The following is a 20,248-nucleotide window of genomic DNA, read 5'->3' as shown; positions in this document are numbered from 1 at the left end:
TGCCTTTGACTGAAGGACTCAGGAACCCGCTGTACTGCACTATTCTCACTCAGCTTGAGTCGGAAGGCCAGAGGATAAAGGTGCAGCTCCATTCCAGTGTAAGTTAAAAGGAGCAGAGTGGCAATCAGACTGTCATTATCAATCCTTGGAAGTTCTGGCCCATAATCTTGAATAGCTATCCTCAAGTAAGACCCATTAAAGTTGATTTCTGATATTCTGGTTAAGAAATAAGCTTTACTCAGCATCACAACGATTGAAACTGTGACTTAATAATGCTAAATAATTATCTCGAATTGTACTTTATTTTGTTAAATAGAGTCCTGCCTCAACCATTTTGTTAGGCTAGCTTTTAATTTTTGGAGAGGTTGACAAGACTTTATCGGACTTACCAGGCATTGCCCTTTAGAACAGGCCTATGTGTACTTTGACAAAAACAGAATTACCTGGAAAAACTCAGCAGGTCTGGCAGCATCGGCAGAGAAGAGTTGACTTTTCGAGTCCTCATGACCCTTCAACAGAACTGAGTAATATTAGGAGAGGGGTGAAATATATAAGCTGGTTTGGGGAGGTGGGGGGAAGAGAAGTGGTGGCGGGGGGTGGGGGAGCTGGGGGGTGGGTGTTGTAGAGACAAGCAAGCAGTGATAAGAGCAGATAATCAAAAGATGTCACAGACAAAAGAACAAAGAGGTGTTGAAGGTGGTGATATCTAAACGAATGTGCTAATTAAGAATGGATGGCAGGACACTCAAGGTACAGCTCTAGTGGGGGTGGGGTGGAAAGACTAACAGGGCATAAAAGGTATAGATTTTATGCCCTGTTAGTCTTTCCACCCCACCCCCACTAGAGCTGTACCTTGAGTGTCCTGCCATCCATTCTTAATTAGCACATTCATTTAGATAATATCACCACCTTCAACACCTCTTTGTTCTTTTGTTTGTGACATCTTTTGATTATCTGCTCCTATCACTGCTTGCTTGTCCCTACAACCACACCCCCCCCCCCACCTTAAACCATCTTATATTTCACCCCTCTCCTAATATTACTCAGTTCTGTAGAAGGGTCATGAGGACTCGAAACGTCAACTCTGTTCTTCTCCGCCGATGCTGCCAGACCTGCTGAGTTTTTCCAGGTAATTCTGCTTTTGTTTTGGATTTCCAGCATCCGCAGTTTTTTGTTTTTATCTATGTGTACTTTGGTTTAAGATGTGTTGTTCTTGGTGTATTTTAATAATCCAACACATGGTTAAATAGGTTTGAAAACTATAACTGTCTTGAAGTTAAACTGGATCATTAAAATACGAACATACGAATTAGGAGCAGGAATAGGCCTCTTGACCCCTCGAGCCTGCTCTGCCATTCAGTTAGATTATGTCTAATCTGAATGTAACCTCAACCGCCCCCATTCCCGCCTACCCCTAATAACCTTTCGCCCCTTGTTAATCAAGAATCTATCTAGCTCTGCCTTTAAAATATTCAAAGACTCTGCTTCCACTGCCTTTTGAGGAAGAGAGTTCCAAAGACTCTCAGCCCTCAGAGAAAAAATTTCTCTTCATCTCTGTCTTAAATGAGTAACCACTTACTTTTAAACATTGACCCCTATTTCTAGAGGAAGTACAAGAGGAAACATCCTTTCCACATCCACCCTGTCAAGACCCCTTAGGATCTTAAAGATTTCAATTAAGTCGCCTCTTACTCTTCTAAATTCCAGTGGATACAAGCCTGACCTGTCCAGCATTTCCTCAGAAGAGAACACCCATTCTTGGTATTAGTCTAGTAAACCTTCTCTGAACTGCTTCTGACATATTTACATCTTTATTTAAATAAGGAGACCAGTACTGAACACACTACTCCAGATGTCTTACCAATGCCTTGTACAACTGAAGCGTAACCTCCCTACTTTTGTAATCAATTCCCTTCACAATAAATGATAACATTCTATTAGTTTTCCTAATTACTTGCTGCACCTGCATACTAACCTTTTGTGATTCATGCAGTACCACACCCAGATCCCTCTGAATCTGAGCTCTGCAATCTCTCACCATTTAGATAATAAGCTTCTTTATTCTTCCTGCCAAAATGAACGATTTCACATTTGCCCATATACTCCATTTGCCAGATCTTTACCCACTCACTTAACCTATCTATGTTACTTTGTAACCTCCTTACATCCTCTTCACAATTTTTTTTATTTGTTCATGGGAAATATGGCAGATTCCCTTCCCTAAAGGACATTAGTGAACCAGATGAGTTTTTACGACAACTGGCAATGGTTTCATGGTCATCATCAGACTTTTAATTCCAGATTTTTATTGAATTCAAACTTCACCATCTTCCTTGGTGGGATTCGAACCATGTCCCCAGAGCATTGCCCTGGGTTTCTGGAGTACTAGTCCAGTGATAATACCACTATGCCACTGCCTCCCCAAATTTACTTTCTTACCTATCTTTGTCGTCAGCAAATTTAGCAACAATTCCTTTGGTCCCTTCATCCAAGTAATTGTATAAGTTGAGGCCCCAACACTGAACCCTGTGGCACACCGCTCGTCACATCCTGCAACCAAAAAAGACCCTTGGCCTGCTGCAATGTTCCAGTGAAGCTCAACGCAAACTGGAGGAACAGCACCTCATCTTCCGACTAGGCACTTTACAGCCTTCCGGACTTAATATTGAGTTCAACAACTTTAGATCATGGACTCTCTCCTCCATCCCCACCCCCTTTCCGATCTCCCTTTTTCCAATAATTTATCATTTTTAATATATTTTTTTTATATATATATATTTCTTTTCCCACCTATTTCCATTATTTTTAAATGGTTTTCCATCCATTGTTTTATCTCTACCTTTTAGCCTATTTCGATCCCTTCCCCCACCACCCCACCCCCACTAGGGCTATCTTGCTCGTCCTGCTTTCTACCCTTAATGTCACCATTAGCACATTCCTCAGCTAATATCACCACCGTCAACACCCCTTTGTCCTTTTGTCTATGACATTTTTGGCAATCTCTTCTTTGCCTCCACCTATCACTGGCCCTCTACCTAGCTCTACCTGTCCCACCCCCCTCAACCAGCTTATATTCCACCTCATTTCTATATTTCTTAGTTCTGATGAAGAGTCATTCGGACTCGAAACATTAACTGTATTCCTCTCCGCAGATGCTATCAGACCTGCTGAGTTTTTCTAGGTATTTTTGTTTTTGTTTCCCATTTATGCCAACTCTGTTTCCTGTTAGCTCGCCAATCTCTATCCATGCCAGTATGTTACCTCCTACACCATGAGCTTTTATTTTCTGCAATAACCTTTGATGTGGCACTTTATCAAATGTCTTCTGGAATCCTAATTAGAGGACATCCACCGGTTCCTTTATCCACAGCATATGTGTGACTCCTTCAAAGAACTCCAATAAATTGGTTAAACATGGTTTCCCTTTTACAAAACCATGTTGACTCTGCATGATTGCCTTGAATTTTTCTAAGTACCCTGCTATAATATCTTTAAAAATAGCTTAGTTAATAGTTATATTTTCTAAACATGTGGCGGTCCCGTGCTGCATTTTTGGTAAGGGATCTCAGCTTTGCACTGGAAAGTGGATGCTGTTTTTGTATCTATGTTTATCTGGCTGGCTCTTGAACCTTGGGGAGGTCTTAATTAGGGAGCATAATAAAGTAATTACGCATTTGATTCTCATTAACTTAACAGTGAACATTGTAAAAGATTTAAGTATACATCCACATTAAATTCATGTTAATGTACAACTTCATTCCTGATTTCAACGATTTTAATAATTATGAAAACAGAAATATCGTAAGAGCAGAGTTAAATGCATAAGAGGAGAAACCGGCCTCTCAGGAATTTTGAATTTAATTTTTAGCTAAGTTGCTATGGCTCGCCTCATTTACCAAGTGTGTCCATTAGGAGTGACAGTCTCTCTTCTTGTAATTTGCCATTAATGTTTAGAGTACATATATAGTTAAATGAATCTGCAGTCTATGCAACTAGTCACATTTAAATATTTTTAGCACTTCTGTATTGTTGACAATTTCACTGATCCAAATGTTGCTGGCTCTGCTTTCCAAATGCAAGCTAGTTATCCTGATTGTATTTGGCAGCTGCATCCTTGAGGGTTATTGCACTGAAGGAGCAATCTCATGTTTCAAAGATTACATATTAAATGAAAATTCTTTTTTTCCTCTCCCTCTGTCCACCTTATTCTAATTAAGCAAACTTCCCAGTCCTAGTAGTGAAAGGATGCAATAGAAATAGTTAATCCTTATTAATAATCATCCTCCTTATGCAGTAGTGCATATGCTGATTTTCATTGGCAATGGTTCCAAGAAACAAATTCAGTAGCCCATCTCCATTGGAAGACTTGCATGAGCAGAAATGAAAATGGACAAAGGGTCAGAGTTTGCTTGTATTACTGCATAGACAACCAGCAAAACCATATCTTGAATATTGAGTAGGTTTGCACACCTCATCTTCAAAAGATACTGATTCATCAAAGAGAAGCACAAAAGGATGATGTCATGAAGCTATTAATGCATAATATTATTGGAAAATATTTTTCTTTTAAAATAGAGGTTTAGTCTGTGGGTGTGTCTTAACTGGATTAAAGCCAGCTAGTCTGAGTGCTTTGATGTGTACTAGCTTTGATTTAGCGTGCATTTGCATTTTTTGAATAGAGCATTCAATAAGTGGGGTGAAAACTGACACCTATCTAGCAAGATACCAAGCAATTTGTTTATATTTCTAATAAAATTGGTGCTATGAAAGAAGTTTTATTGTTAGAAGAGGCTGGTGATACAATTGGGTGGTGGTAGGTATAACTTCAGTTTTCGGGTTTGTAATGCAGAGGCAATGTGAGATCAAAAGGCCTCCAGCTGATCCACAGGAACCAAAGTGAAAAGAACATCATTTTGAATTTGTAAGGTGAAATGCTTTGTCTGGTGTTTGGTTAAGTCTATGAGTTGCTGTTGCCTTAATGGAGATTAGTTTGGGAATTTGTTAAAAGTTACGATAGTAGTAATTTGTAGCCATGTGTGTATATATTTTAACCTGTGTAAATTAATAAAATGCTTCATTTAGTTTAATGTAAAACCTCGAGAACTGGTGGTCTAATTCCTGAGTTTAGAGTCGCATCTCAAAAGTAACACTTAAAATTATAGGCTATGACAGTTGTTTAAAGTTTCCCTCTGGGATTTTTAAATAACTCAGCTGTACCAACTGTATAACAGACGATAGGCCTTGGAGCTTTGTTGTGAAACACTCACACAATCAAAGTTTTGAAGAGAATATTGAGATGAGATTGGGTTAAAAGCGTGGAGTGACATAAGCAAGTTGTTCTGGGCACGCAGAACTGAAGAACACTGGTTCAATGTTAATAAAGCCTTGGTGAGACGAAGGCCTCCCCATCTCCACCCCCCGCCACCAAACAAAGCACCATCATCACCACCTCTTTCTCCCCTGTCCGGGCTGTGCAGTATTAACAATTGAAGCTATATTAATCAACTGCTTTCTGCTTGTCTTCCGCTTGTAGTGCTAGGAAGGATGGAGGACAACAGGCCAAGCTTGAGTAAAGATATGCTAAGCTCTCTGCATCTTTACCTCTTTCTTCCTTGAAGACACTTCTTAAAACCTACATCTTTGACCAAGCATTAGGCCATTTGCCCTAATATCTCCTTATGTGGCTCAGTGTCTAATTTTGGTTTATAATCCTCCTATGAGGCGCTTTGGGACATTTTATTATGTTAAAAGTGCTCTATAAATATTAGTTGTTGGGTCTTGGTTTTCTTCATTTAGTAATTTCTACCTTTCTCCAATATACTACAGAAGATCTTTTCTATTCTCCACCTTTCCGAAAGCAAGAAAAATGTTGGTCCTGCATGACTGAATGAATGTTTGGGGTTTTTTTGAAGTATGTTCCCATATGGTAAATTGCCCTTTTTAAACTTTGTTTGCTTATACCCTACCTTCTGTGTACAGATTATTGAGGTGATGCTACCATAATGGTAATGTTACTGGACTATTAAACCAGAGGCCTGGACTAATGCTCTGGACATGAGTTCAAATCCCATCAAGAAAGTTGGAAACTTAAATTCAATTAATTCATAAATCTAGACTAAAGGTAATGATGATTAACCTATCAGATTGTTATGAAAAACACATTTGGTTCACTAGTGTCCTTTAGGGAAGGAAATCTGCTATCATTATGTGACTCCAGACCCACGACAATGCGATTGGCTTGCTTTTAAGAGTCATTCAGTTGTATCAAACTCCTACAGAAAGTTCAAATAAAAGTAAAACCAGACAAACCTTGGCACTGGAAATGACAAGGGCATAACCTGCTTCGTCAAGCCTACAAAATCCTCCTCGCTGATATCTGGGGACTTGCGGCAAAATTGGGAGAGTTCTCCCATAGACTAGTCAAACAACAGCCAGATATACTCATACTCTCAATGTCCCAAATGCTTCCATTACCATTTTAAAAAAATTAATTCACAGGATGTGGACTTCGCTGGCTGGGCCAGCATTTATTGCCCATCCCTAGCTGCCCTTGAGAAGGTGGTGGTGAGCTGTCTTCTTGAACCACTGCAGTCTCTGTGGTGTAAGTACACCCACAATGCTGTTAGGAAGGGAGTTCCAGGATTTTGACTCAGCGACAGTGAAGGAACGGCGATATATTTCCAAGTCAGGATGGTGAGTGACTTGGAGGGAAACCTCCAGGTGTTGGTGTTCCCATTTATCTGCTGCCCTTGTCCTTCTAGGTGGTTGTGGTCATGGGTTTGAAAGATGCTGTCTAAGGAGCCTTGGTGAATTCCATCAGTGCATCTTGTAGATGGTACACACTGCTGGTACTGTGCGTCGGTGGCGGAGGGAGTGAATGTTTGTGTATGGGGTGTCATTGAGTATTGTTGGAGCTGCACTCATCCAGGCAATTGGGGATTATTCCACCACACTCCTGACTTGTGCCTTGTAGATGGTGGACAGGCTTTGGGGAGTCAGGAGGTGAGTTTCTCGTCGCACGATCCCTAGCCTCTCACCTGCTCTTGTAGCCACAGTATAGCTAGTCCAGTTCAGTTTCTGGTCAATAGTAACCCCCAGGATGTTGACAGTGGGGGACCCGATGATGGTAATGCCATTGAATGTCAAGGGGCAATGGTTGGATTCTCTCTCATTGGAGATGGTCATTGCCTGGCACTTGTGTGGCATGAATATTACTTGCCACTTGTCAGCCCAAGCCTGGATATTGTCCAGGTCTTGCTGCATTTGGACATGGACTGCTTCAGTATCTGAGGAGTCACAAATTGTGCTGAACATTGGGCAATCATCAGCGAACATCCCCACTTCTGACCTTATGATGGAAGGAAGGTCATTGATGAAGCAACTGAAGATGGTTGGGCCTAGGACACTACCCTGAGGAGCTCCTGCAGTGATGTCCTGGAGCTGAGATGACAGACTCCAACAACCATAACCATTTTCCTTTATGCTAGGTATGACTCCAACCAGTGGAGAGTTTTGCTAAGCAAGTGCCACTTGATAGCACTGTTGATGACCCCTTCCATTACTTTACTGATGATGGAGAGTAGACTGATGGGGCGGTAATTGGCTGCGCTGGTTTTGCCCTGCTTTTTGTGTACAGCGCATCCCTGGGTAGATGTCAGTGTTGTAGCTGTACTGGAACAGCTTGGCTAGGGGCGCAGCAAGTTCTGGAGCACAAGTCTTCAGTACTATGGCTGGAATATTGTCAGAGCCCATAGCCTTTGCAGTATCCAGTGCCTTCAGCTGTTTCTTGATATCACATGGAGTGAATCGAATTGGCTGAAGACTGGCATCTGTGATGCTGGGGTCCTCCTGGAGGAAGCCAAGATGGATCATCCACTCGGCACTTCTGGCTGAAGATTGTTGCGAATGTTTCAGCCTCAACTTTTGCACTGCTGTGCTGGGCTCCTCCATTATTGAGGATGGGGATATTTGTGGAGCCTCCTCCTCCAGTGAGTTGTTTAATTGTCCATCACCATTCACGACTGGATGTGGCAGGACTGCAGAGCTTAGATTTGATCCATTGGTTGTGGAATCGCTTAGCTCTATCACTTGCTGCTTATGCTGTTTGGCACGCAAGTATCCCTGTGTTATAGCTTCACCAGGTTGACACCTCACTTTTAGGTATGCCCTCCTGCACTCTTCAGTGAACCAGGGTTGATCCCCTGGCTTGATGGTAATGGTGGATTGGGGGATATGCTGGGCCATGAGGTTACAGATTGTGTTTGAGTGCAATTCTGGTGCTGCTGATGGCCCACAGCGCCTCATGGATGCCCAGTCTTGAGTTGCTAGATCTGTTCAAAATCTATTCCATTTAGCACGGTGGTACTGCCACACAACACAATGGATGGTATCCTCAATGTGAAGATGGGGCTTTGTCTCCACAATGACTGTGCAGTGGTCACTCCTACCGATACAGTCATGGACAGATGCATCTGCGGCTGGCAGGTTGGTGAGGATGAGGTCAAGTAAGTTTTTCCCTCACCACCTGCCCCAGACCCAGTCTAGCAGCTGTCATTTAGGACTCGACCAGCTCAGTCAGTAGTGGTGCTACCGAGCCACTCTTGGTGATGGACATTGAAGTCCCCCACCCAGAATACATTCTGCGCCCTTGCCACCCTTAGTACTTCCTCCAAGTGATGTTCAACATGGAGAAACACTGATTCATCAGCTGAGGTAGGGCGGTACGTGGAAATCAGCAGGACGTTTCCTTGCCCATGTTTGACCTGATGCCATGGGGTCCAGAGTCACTGTTGAGGACTCCCAGGGCAACTCCCCTCGACTGTATACCACTGTGCCATCACCTCTGCTGGGTCGGTCCTGCCGGTGGGACAGGACATAACCAGGAATGGTGATGGTGGAGTCCAGGACATGACCTGTAAGATATGATTCCGTGAGGATGACTATGTCAGGCTGTTGCTAAACTAGTCTCTGCTCTCCCAATTTTGGCACTAGCCCCCGGATGTTAGTAAGGAGAACTTTGCAGGGTCAATGTGATTGCTGTTGTCATTTCTGGTGCCTATGTCGATACCAGGTGTTCCATCTGGTTTCATTCCTTTTTTGTGACTTTGTAGCGGTTTATTACAACTGAGTTGCATGCTAGGGCGTTTAAGAGTCAACCACATAGCTGTGGGTCTGGAGTCACATGTAGGCCAGACTAGGTAAGGACGACAGATTTCCTTCCCTAAAGGGCATTAGTGAACCAGATGGGTTTTTACAACAATCGACAATGGTTTCATGATCGTCATTAGACTTCAAATTCCACCATCTGCCATGGCAGGATTCGAACCCAGGTCCCCAGAGCATTAACCAGGGTATCTGGATTACTAGTCCAGTGACAATACCACTACTCCATTGCCTCCTGCATCCCTGGCTATGTCCTGTCCACTGGCAGGACAGACCTAACAAGCATGGTGACATGGTGGTATACAGTCAAAACGGAGCTGCTCTGCAGGTCCTCAAAATTGACCATGGAGCCCATGAAGTCACATGGCATCAGATCAGAAATAGGCAAAGAAACCTTCTGCTGATACTCCTCCATGTTGAACACTACTTGGAGGAAGCACTGAGGGTAGCAAGGGCACAGAATGTACCCTGGGTGAGAAACTTCAATGTCCATCACCAAGAGTGGTACCACTGCTGACCGAGCTGGCCGAGTCCTGAAGGATATATCTGCTAGACTGGGCCTGCAGCAGGTGGTGAGGGAACCAACGAGGGGAAAAATCTATTTGACCTCCCCCTCACCAGTGTACCAGTAACAGAAGCATCTGTCCATGACAGTATCGATGGGAATAACTACTGCACAGTCCTTGTGGAGGCGAGGTCTAGTCTTCACACTGAGGGCACCACCCATCGGATTGTGTGGCACTAACATTGTGCTAAATGGGATATAGCTCAAAACAGGGCAACTGTGAGGTACCATGGATAGCAGCAGCAGGATTGTATTCAAATGCAATCTATAACCACATGGCCCAGTATATCCCTCACTCTACCATCACCATCAAGCCAAGGAAGTTCAGTGAAGAGTGTGGGAGGGCATGCCAGGAACAGCACCAGACATATCTAAAAATGAGGCACCAACCTGATGATGCTACAACACAGGACTACCTGCATGCTAAACAGCGGGAGCAGCATGCTATGGACAGAGTTAAATGATCTCACAACATCGGATCTGATCAAAGCTTTGCATTCCTACCACATCCAGTCATGGTAATAGCCACTTTAATCAGAAGAGGAGGCTCCACAAACATCCCCATTCTCAATGATGGGGGAACCTAGCTTGTTAGTGTAAAAGACGAGGCTGAAACATTTACAACCAGCCATATAAATACTGTGGCTACAAGAGCAGTTCAGAGGCTGGGAATTCATCAGCGATTAGTTTACCACGTAACTCCTTAAAGCCTGTTCACCATCTACCAGGCACAAGTCAGGAGTTTGTTGAAATACTTTCCACTTGCCTAGATGAGTGTGACTCCAGCAACACTCAAGAAGGTCGACAAAGCACCCTGCTTGATCAGCACCCCATCCACCAATTTAAACATTTATTCCTTCCACCACCAGCACACTCCGGCAGCAGTACCATTTACAAGGTGCACTACAGCAACTTGCCCAGGCTCCTTTGACAGCCCTCCCAAACAGCACCAGCACCTGCATGTTCCCCTCCAAGTCACTCACCACCCAGACTTGGAAATATATCGCCGTTCCTTCACTATCGCTAGGTCAAAATCCTGGAACTCCCTCCCTAACAGCACTGTGGGTGTACTTACACCACAGGGACTGCAGCGGTTCAAGAAGGCAACTCACCACTACCTTCTCAAGGGCAATTAGGGATGGGCAGTAAATGCTGGCTTTGCCAGCAATGCTTTCATCCCACAAATAATTTTTTTACAAATTCAAGACATATAGGGCACCCAGTAAGAAATGCTCTGATAAGTAACTTAATTCAAAATATAGTGGCATACATTGAGATTTTAATGCTGCGACAGCAGGGGCATGTATGCATGAGTCATCGAGCTGAAAGGAAAGTGTTCAAGCCCAGGGGTAAATGACTAATCATTAATAAAGGATCATAAAGTAGGTTCTGACAGCAACTCTAGTAGCACATAAAATATCAGTTATAACAAGCTGATTAAATGTATTTAGTCCCCAGTACAATGTAATATACAGATCTAATTACTAATATCAAAAGTAAATTCCATCATTATAACCACTTGATTAGATTACTCAAATTGGTCACTTTGCAATAGGGAAAGTTTCTAAAAATATATTCATTTAGCATTTGGTACTTGAAACAACTGTATTAGCAAATGTAGTACAATTATACTTCAAAGTGACTGTTATTTAAATGAATAATCCAGGGAGAGGCTCACTAAACCATATTGGTGAGTATCACCACAATGGCTTTAAGTTATGAGGAAAGCTTTTTAAAATTAACCCAAACCCGCACTTATTTTTGAACCTCATCGACCTTTAGCACGGAACGTCTCTTGACCCGAGCCATCATGACCAGAGTTGACACGAACCTCGCTGACCGCACCTGACATTTAGCACAGGTAGTCTATGACCCGAGCCAACATGAACCTCACCAACCGCACCCAACCTTTAGAAGGGGAGGTCTCTGACCTGGACCGACACAAACTTCGTGAACCACACCCGACCTTTAGCACGGGAAGTCTTATTGTTTTTCTGCACTATTTACCTTGCAAACCCTCTCCTACAAGCAGAATCACAGATGGCACCATGGGTGGGAATTTATTACAGGTACCCTGTTTTTATTATTCAGCGGTACATCTTACTTTTCTAGCCATTTTGTTTACTTTATAGCTAGCATAGGCTTCAACCATTGTAATGTAAGTAGGCCTAGGCCTATATGCGATATCCAAAAACCGAAATTACCTGAAATCCGAAACTCAATCAGCCCCGAGGATTTCTGATGAAGGATACTCGACCTGTATTTGTAATAATGGCTCTTTGTGTATCAGTGGCTGCTCCTCACGTTAGTATCTGCAAAGCAAATAGTCTTGCTAAGTTCCATGCAGGACACTTCTATCTCCACTTCAATGCTAAGCCATTTAATTAAAATAAAATCCCACTTATTTGAAATTCTAATTCTGCCTCTGGCAGGGCTTGGTGTTTGAGTTTGAACTGTGTGTTCGTTTATAGAACCCCTGTGGCATTGCTCGGGGTGAGTCGGGGTGACCCTGTGTTATAACAATTGAGATGTTACCAATAAAATATCACCAGGAAAGGTTAGAAGTGCCATCCTTGTTTCCCATATGTCTGTGCCAAAAAGTCAGTGTAATGTTGTTAGAGGGAGCGTTATTATTTTTTCCTTTTCCAATCTTATAGTGCCATTGAGTCTTGTAAATAACTGGGATAGCTTTCCAAACCAGTAAAGAGATGTCCTTATTCTCTCCATTGGGCATTGGCCTGCACTTAACAAACTTCTGAGCTATTTGCTATCAAATTTTTTCAGAATAACTTTGCTGCAATTGTCCTGTAGGATTGACATCAGCTTATATGGCCGTAAGGTATCAAATAAGTTTAAGGAAGATTTGCTTTTTTAAAAGCCTGTCGGTCCATCTGTCTGTGTATGTCTTTCTCCTCCTTTGCCTTTTAAACCATGAGCTGGAAAGTGGGATTAAATTGAATAACTGTTTTTCGACTGGCACAGACACAACACACCAAATGACCTCCTTCTGTAAGATGCATTTTCTGTGTTCTTGCTGCTCTCCTCTTAGACTGGGGCTGGTGGTGGGTGGGTGGCCAGGATGGATGCTGACATGTATGTGTGCGTGCTGTATACATTTTTATGTATTATTGTGTGTCCAGGAAGACGTGTATCTGAATATATACAGTCTGACGTTGATTTTCAATCTGCATGCATTTCTATATCAGAATTGCACAACAGCTATTTACCAGGAGGCTGCAGTTCCAGTTTTACAGCACACATGTGAAGCAGAATATTCACAATATTTTTCCCAATTTTGACAATTAAACGGTGAAAAGTTGGGAAATAAATGGAGGATTTTAAAACTTGAAAATAATTGACCTCTCTTTCCTACTATGTGCAAACTCTTTTTTAAAAAAAAGAGTTCCATAAAACAAGCTTGATTCCAATGTCCAAATAATGTAAATATTAAATTTTAGTTATCAGCTGCATGTATTTCCCTATGAGTCCCAAGTTACAGTTATGAAATATAAAAGCTGACCAGAATGCTGATTAGCTAACTTGTGGTTAAATTCCCATTTGCATCTGTCTTTGAAGGCAAGATAATTTTATTTCCTTCAGTGGGTACTCTTGTCAGTGCTATGCATCAGTGGTCACCATTGAAAAATTACAATGTAATTTAACTGTAAACAGACCAAATTTGAATCCTCCAGTAGTTGGTGAGAAATAGCTCTTGTTTTAATAGCAGAAAACCTCCAGTGGCGTTGGCCACAAATTCTCTCAGGCCAGCTTGTGGTTTTTGCAACATCACATACTACACCTTGGCTCTGACTTAATGGCCTGGATCGTGCTCTGCATTTCTGGCCAGATTCTCTGAGCACGGCTTCTTCAGAAATGTGGAGCGCACAGTCCCATGAAGAACTCCATCGCAATGCTGTGGCGTCGGGGGTAAGACAAGACATGCCCCCTTTTTATGGCATTAGCTGCCACATGGTAAGTTTAAGATCCAGTGTGAATGTTAGTGAATGGGTAAGTGTATGATTGAGTGAATGTGCACTTGCCAATGAGGAGGAAGAAACAAAGTCATGAAAGGATCTGATTGCCCAGTGTTGAGTGAAAATGATGTAAGATGGGCAATTGGAAGGAATTTTGCAAAGCTTTATTGTTAGTGCATTTTAGAATCAGTTTGGGACATAGCTGCAGAGTCATAGACACTTTCGTGCTGAAGTTGTTTCAGCAGGGACCGAACAATGACAGTTTAAGTGCAGCCATGTTAATGTCATCCCACTCTACTGCTCATTACTATTACTAATTCTTAACACTGTCATTCCTTACTTTGCTGATCTATAGATCTCTCTTTGTTGAACACATTGGCTTTTTTCTTCTTCCTTTGATTTATTGAGATTTTTTTCCCCCTTCTATAACTGGTTTCCCTTCTCCATCTTTATATTTTCTCATGCCAGTTAATTATTTTTATTCTAGTTTGATTGTCATGTCATCTCATCTCCTGCCAAGCCAAAATGCCTTGATCCTGTCATCAAAAGTGCCAATAACTAAGGAGGGTGGGGCAAATAAAACAAAGCGGTAGTTTATTATGACTTAAAAAAATCCTGCATGTTTGACCATAGAGAGATTTTACATGCATGGTAGCCTCGATATCAGGGAATATATTCAGAGTTCAAAAATGAGAAGAGGGCAAAACATTTAGATGTAGGATGAGGAATTCTGAGAGCAAAGGAAGGAGCGGAGTCCAATCCCTAAAATGAAGGGAAGAGAACTGAGGGGGAAATTAAAATCGGTTCTGGCATCTGAAGGCCACTTTACTTTCTCTTCAGAGATGTGATTTTGTTCAAGGAAAATAGTTTTTCGAGAGTGCAAAATGTACAGCGACTTTGTGAGTGTGCCAAGTCTGATTTACTCAGGTACATTTTTTAGACCTTGAAAATTAAGCTAACTGGCATCCTTTACAAGTTAAATACAGTCGTCAGACAGTTCCTCACACCTTTTGAATAGGTGCTAGATGCAAATCTTATATAGATTTGTGGACAAAAATGGAAAAATTGATGTAATTACCTTTTTAGTCCTTTTAATTTAATTTCAAAAGCATTAATTCTGTTTCAGCATGAAAATGCCAATATGAGACTGGAGCCATACCCCAAACTAACTCTGAAGTGCACTCATAATCAAGTTTTGCAAAATTCCTTCCAGGTGCCGAGCTCATACCCTTCTCACTTGACACTGGTGTAGTTATGATATGTATTCTTACATAGTAACTTGCAAAATACTGCTTTTTTAACATGCAATTCCTCAAAAAATCTATTTGCTTTCACAACAGAATTAATACATTAAGTTTTAACACACTATCACTGGCATAATGAGGCAGTATACAGAAGTCCGCCTTCCCTAATGCCTTTAAAAGTGTATTGTCAAAGATTCTCAGTTTTTTGTCCTTTTTTTAAACAATATCTGTTTTATGACCTTCCTGTATTGATTTTAGTGTTGGTAAAGATCTCTCTTTACCCTCCCTTGGCCTCACAACCACTTCCAATGAACTACAGGATTCCAACCTTGGTCCCTCCTGTTCATTCACATGCCGTCCCTCAGTTACATCATTTGCACACACACGGTCAGCTTCCACGTAAGTACCAGAATGGAGCAGAAAGATGTGGTGTTTAAGGAAGGACTTAAAGAAGGAGAGAGAGTTGGAAAGGCAGATAAATTCGACAAGGAATGCAAGAGTGTGGGCATAGGTGGCTAAAGGCATGGTCACCAATCATAGGGTGTTGGAGGTGACTTCATAGAGAGTTTAGGGTTATTAGGGTGGTGGGGTGAGAGGAGGTTACAGGGAAAGAGGGGTGTAAAGCCATGAAGGGTTTAAAACATGTTAATTTTAAATTAGATATGTTAAGGGACAGGTGCCAATTTAAGTTAGCGAAGACAGTAGTTGATCCAATTAGCTGAAGTTTAGAAGGTGGGGGCTGGCCAGGAAGTGCCATTGCAGTACTCAAGTAACATGTTTGATAGGTAACCCTTAACTTACTTTTTCAATTAAGTTTTCATGAAGCTTTAATTCATATGATAAAGCTTTTTGCCCAATTTCAAATTGCAGTAACTAGGCAGATTGAAATAAGGCCACACACTACATTTAGTAAACTGTGTGTTTAAGAGGCAAGCTTACGCAGTGCATAGTTGCTGCATTTCTTCAGCACTGTACTTATGCAGTGTTATTCAGAGCTGCATTTCTGAAACAGCTGTCATTTAATGTGTGGTAGATAAATGAGCTATGTCTGCACCAGGCTCTTCCTTTAAGTACACAAGCATTCAGTAGTTTAAAAGATTCATGTGCATATCCTAAATGTAGAAAAAAAACAAAAACAGAATTACCTGGAAAAACTCAGCAGGTCTGGCAGCATCGGTGGAGAAGAAAGGGTCATGTGGACTCGAAACGTCGACTCTTTTCTTCTCCACCGATGCTGCCAGACCTGCTGAGTTTTTCCAGGTAATTCTGTTTTTGTTTTGGATTTCCAGCATCTGCAGTAGTTTTTTGTAGAAAAAAAACAGGTGAAAGTCAATACAAAAAGTAAACAAGCATGCCTTTTAATGAAAAACACTGATGTTGATCTCTGCTGGTTCAGCTGATTACCATGGTTGAGATATACAGACCAGGGAGGTCGAGGTTTAACTCCTAGCCTGCCGAATTAGCTAAATGCCGACGCCCTGTGTGGAGGAGAAGGAAATCCATTCAGTTTCCTGGCTACAATCGCTGTCCAATCAGTCATCAGCTTAGACAGCTTTGAACATGGCTATGATGCTGCTGCTTGTTGCCTACCATATAAACTTGAATGGTCACTTGTGTACAGTACTCAAGGGAATGGCGTTGGTGTCAAGAGCAAATTTAGGAAATATAACTAAATTGCCGCTGTGACCGGACTCTCTTTTACTTGTGAATTGTTAAAAATATATTTTGATGTCAGATCTTTGATTGTTGTCTTTACTCTGAATTTTAGATCAGTGCACAGTGACAAGAACATTTCTCTTTCTTCATAAATTCTGGTTCTTCAATGTTGTGTACTACTTTGGAAACTGGGCATTCATTGCAGTAAGTATATTGTTTTGTTGCTATTTTAATTTAACTGCTGACGAGTGTTTATCTTTGAAATTATCTCTCAAACTTACCAGAAAACCTTGGATCATTACAAAGCATTGGCCGACCAGTTAAATCATACATACCTGGCTTTGCAACTTTAAGCTACAGGTATACACCTCATTCTTTTACTTGTATTGGAGGGAAAAGCACGGAGGTTGGATTTTCCACAGGAAGCCACTGTAAATCCAGTGGAATAAGATGGGGAAGGCAGCAGAACCCAAGTCACTGGCTCTCCAATTGCCCCCACTTCTTCCAAAACTTCCTTCCAGAATTAACAGGGATTCAAGTCCACCTGCCATGTTTTCGGCTGGTTTGGAAATCTGATACGTATGGTGGCGTTTGTATCTCGTATCAAGTGAGGATTGGCAGAGGGGCCCTTTCTGTTCTGAGAATTGCTGCCTGGAGCATGCAACAGCCTCTTCATTAGCAGCAAGTTCGAGAGCAGTGTTGAGGGAAAAGGTGCCCATAAGCGCTACATTTCATTAGCAAATGATGACTTCCAAAATAATATATGTGGAACGTGCAAGGCTTTCATTTTAGTCACTTCATTTTTTTTTTTAAGTACAATGGATATAAAACATCCCATAATTTGGTGCTAAAGTGGTAGCCTCACTCGTTGGGGTAAAAGGTCGCAACCTGCGGAGAATGTAAATGCCACATTACTGTAGTCAGCAATGTGCTTCAGAGGTTTGAGCTTAAACTGTGATGAATAGAGGAAACTGACTAGGCCTGGGAGCGTTTGATGTTAGCCCGTCATTCAGCTTACTTATTTTCTGTGGTCCAAGTTTCTACAGTGCTCTGTCTCTGTCTCAGTCAATATTGTAACTCTAAACAGTTCTTGTTTAAAAAGTCAATTTTTCAAATTTTCCAATTCGTGCTTTGCATTAATGGGACTATTTTATGTCCACAGGTCTTCCTAATTGGGCTAATTATCTCCTGCTGCAAAGGGAAACGATCAGTCATTGAGGGGGAGGTAGATGACGACGATTCAGATTTAAGTGACGACGATCTCATGGAGAGACATCGCATTTAAATCTATGCTGTGTTCCTCAGCTTTAGCTTCTGCGCACTGTGGGGGTGAAAAAAAGATCTCTAATCTATTTACGCTGACGTGTTTAAACTGATCTAGAAAAGGGGTTGCTTTTGTTCCTCTTTTGAGTGCAAACTTTGAAGAAGGGGTACAGGAGATGCGTGAAGTTGTAAAAGGGAAAAAACTGAATCCATGCTATATATTGTATTAAATTCAGGCATACTGCTGAATATCTTTTTTCCAAATTCATTAGAAGCGGCTGCTAATTTTCTAAATGGTTTTAAATGGAGCAGACTAATTTGCAGATCACTGCATGTAATCTCTAAAATTACATTCAATAAGTGTTTTTTGCCTCTTAACATTAAATTGCAATCTTGGAAAATTTGCTAATTTTAATTTTGTGGCTGCACACAGAATTTAAGCTGGGTATTGTATGGTTTAGTTAAAATTGTTTTCATGGTGTTTTTCACTAAGTAATCACTGACTGTCGAGTTTAATTGCACAGTTTAAAAAAAGCAATCTACTGTCATCTGTAAGTTACTTTTATAATAAAAACAACCACAGAAATTCATGGATGGAGTATTTGTTTTTTTCTTCAAGTAAGGGGGATATGATAGCATAGTGGTATCATTATGAGACTAATGATCCAGAGACCCAGACTAATGATACGAAGACGAGGTCAAGTCCATCCATGGGGGATATAAATTCTTTTTTTTATTCATTCATGGGATGTGGGTGTTGCTGGCTGGGTCAGCATTTATTGCCCATCCCTAATTGTCCTTGAGAAGGTGGTGGTGAGCTACCTCCTTAGCCACTGCAGTCCATGTGGTGTAGGTACACCCACAGTGCTGTTAGGAAGGGAGTTCCAGGATTTTGACCCAATGACAGTGAAGGAACGGCGATATATTTCCAAGTCAGGGTGGTGAGTGGCTTGGGGGGAAACTTGCAGGTGGTGGTGTTCCCATGCATCTGCTGCCCTTGCCCTTCTGGGTGGTAGTGGTCAAGGGTTTGGAAGGAGAAGAAAAGAGTGGACGTTTCGAGTCCTCATGACCCTTCTACAGAACTGAGTAAAATTAGGAGAGGGGTGAAATATAAGCTGGTTTAAGGTGGGGTGGGGGGGAGAGAAGTTGGGGGGGGGTGGGGGGAGAGAAGTTGGGGGGGTGATTGTACGAACAAGCAAGCAGTGATAGGAGCAGATAATCAAAAGATGTCACAGACAAAGGAACAAAGAGGTGTTAAAGGTGGTGATATTATCTAAGAGAATGTGCTAATTAAGAATGGATGGCAGGACACTCAAGGTACAGCTCTGGTGGGGGTGGGGTGGAAAGACTGACAGGGCATTACAGTTATAGATTTAAAAATAATGGAAATAGGTGGGAAAAGAAAAGTCTATTTAAATTATTGGAATAAACAAAAGGGAGGGGGAAGAAACGGAAAGTGGGTGGGGATGGAGGAGGGAGTTCAAGATCTAAAGTTGTTGAATTCAATATTCAGTCTGGAAGGCTGTAAAGTGCCTAGTCGGAAGATGAGCTGCTGTTCCTCCAGTTTGCGTTGGGCTTCACTGGAACAATGCAGCAAGCCAAGGACAGACACGTGGGCAAGAGAGCAGGGTGGAAGAGAGTCAGCCTGTTCCTGCCCCACGGAACTCATTTCTCGTTATCTTGACTCCCTTCTCTCTCCCCTTGTCCAGTCCCTTCCCACCTACATCCGTGATTCCTCTGACACCTTACGTCACATCAACAATTTCCAGTTCCCTGGCCCCAACCGCTTCCTCTTCACCATGGACGTCCAATCCCTCTACACCTCCATCCCCCACCAGGATGGTCTGAGGGCCCTTAGCTTCTTCCTTGAACAGAGGCCCGAACAATCCCCATCCACCACTACTCTCCTCCGTCTGGCTGAATTTGTTCTCACACTGAACAATTTCTCTTTTAACTCCTCTCACTTCCTCCAAATAAAAGGTGTGGCTATGGGTACCCGCATGGGCCCCAGCTATGCCTGTCTCTTTGTGTGGTATGTGGAACATTCCTTGTTCCAGTCCTACTCCGGCCCCCTCCCACAAATCTTTCTCCAGTACATCGATGATTACTTCGGCGCTGCTTCATGCTCTCGTCGGGACCTGGAAAAATTTATTAATTTTGTTTCCAATCTCCACCCCTCCATCATTTTCACATGGTCCATCTCTGACACTTCCTTGACCTCTCTGTCTCAATTTCTGGTGATAGACTGTCCACCAATATCCATTACAAGCCTACCGGCTCCCACAGCTACTTCGACTACAGCTCCTCACACCCCGCTTCCTGTAAAGACTCCATCCCATTCTCTCAGTTCCTTCGCCTCCATCGCATCTGTTCTGATGATGCTA

General features: G+C 42.1%; 1 protein-coding gene across 1 annotated transcript in view; it reads left to right on the top strand.

The window, feature by feature from the left end:
* lmbrd1 (LMBR1 domain containing 1) overlaps positions 1-18,450 on the top strand; it is a 236,655-nt gene extending 218,205 nt beyond the window's left edge. The window contains exons 15-16 of the mRNA XM_078541853.1: positions 16,714-16,805; positions 17,764-18,450. Coding sequence (XP_078397979.1) covers positions 16,714-16,805; positions 17,764-17,886 — 215 coding nt within the window. The 3' untranslated portion in view covers positions 17,887-18,450. The remainder of the gene's footprint in view (positions 1-16,713; positions 16,806-17,763) is intronic.
* Positions 18,451-20,248: the final 1,798 nt, after the last annotated feature.

Source organism: Cetorhinus maximus, chromosome 5 (genome assembly GCF_964194155.1).
Source record: "Cetorhinus maximus chromosome 5, sCetMax3.hap1.1, whole genome shotgun sequence".
NCBI lineage: Eukaryota > Metazoa > Chordata > Chondrichthyes > Lamniformes > Cetorhinidae > Cetorhinus > Cetorhinus maximus.
The sequence above is the reverse complement of the archived record's forward strand: the minus strand, read 5'-3'. Positions and strand labels throughout refer to the sequence as shown.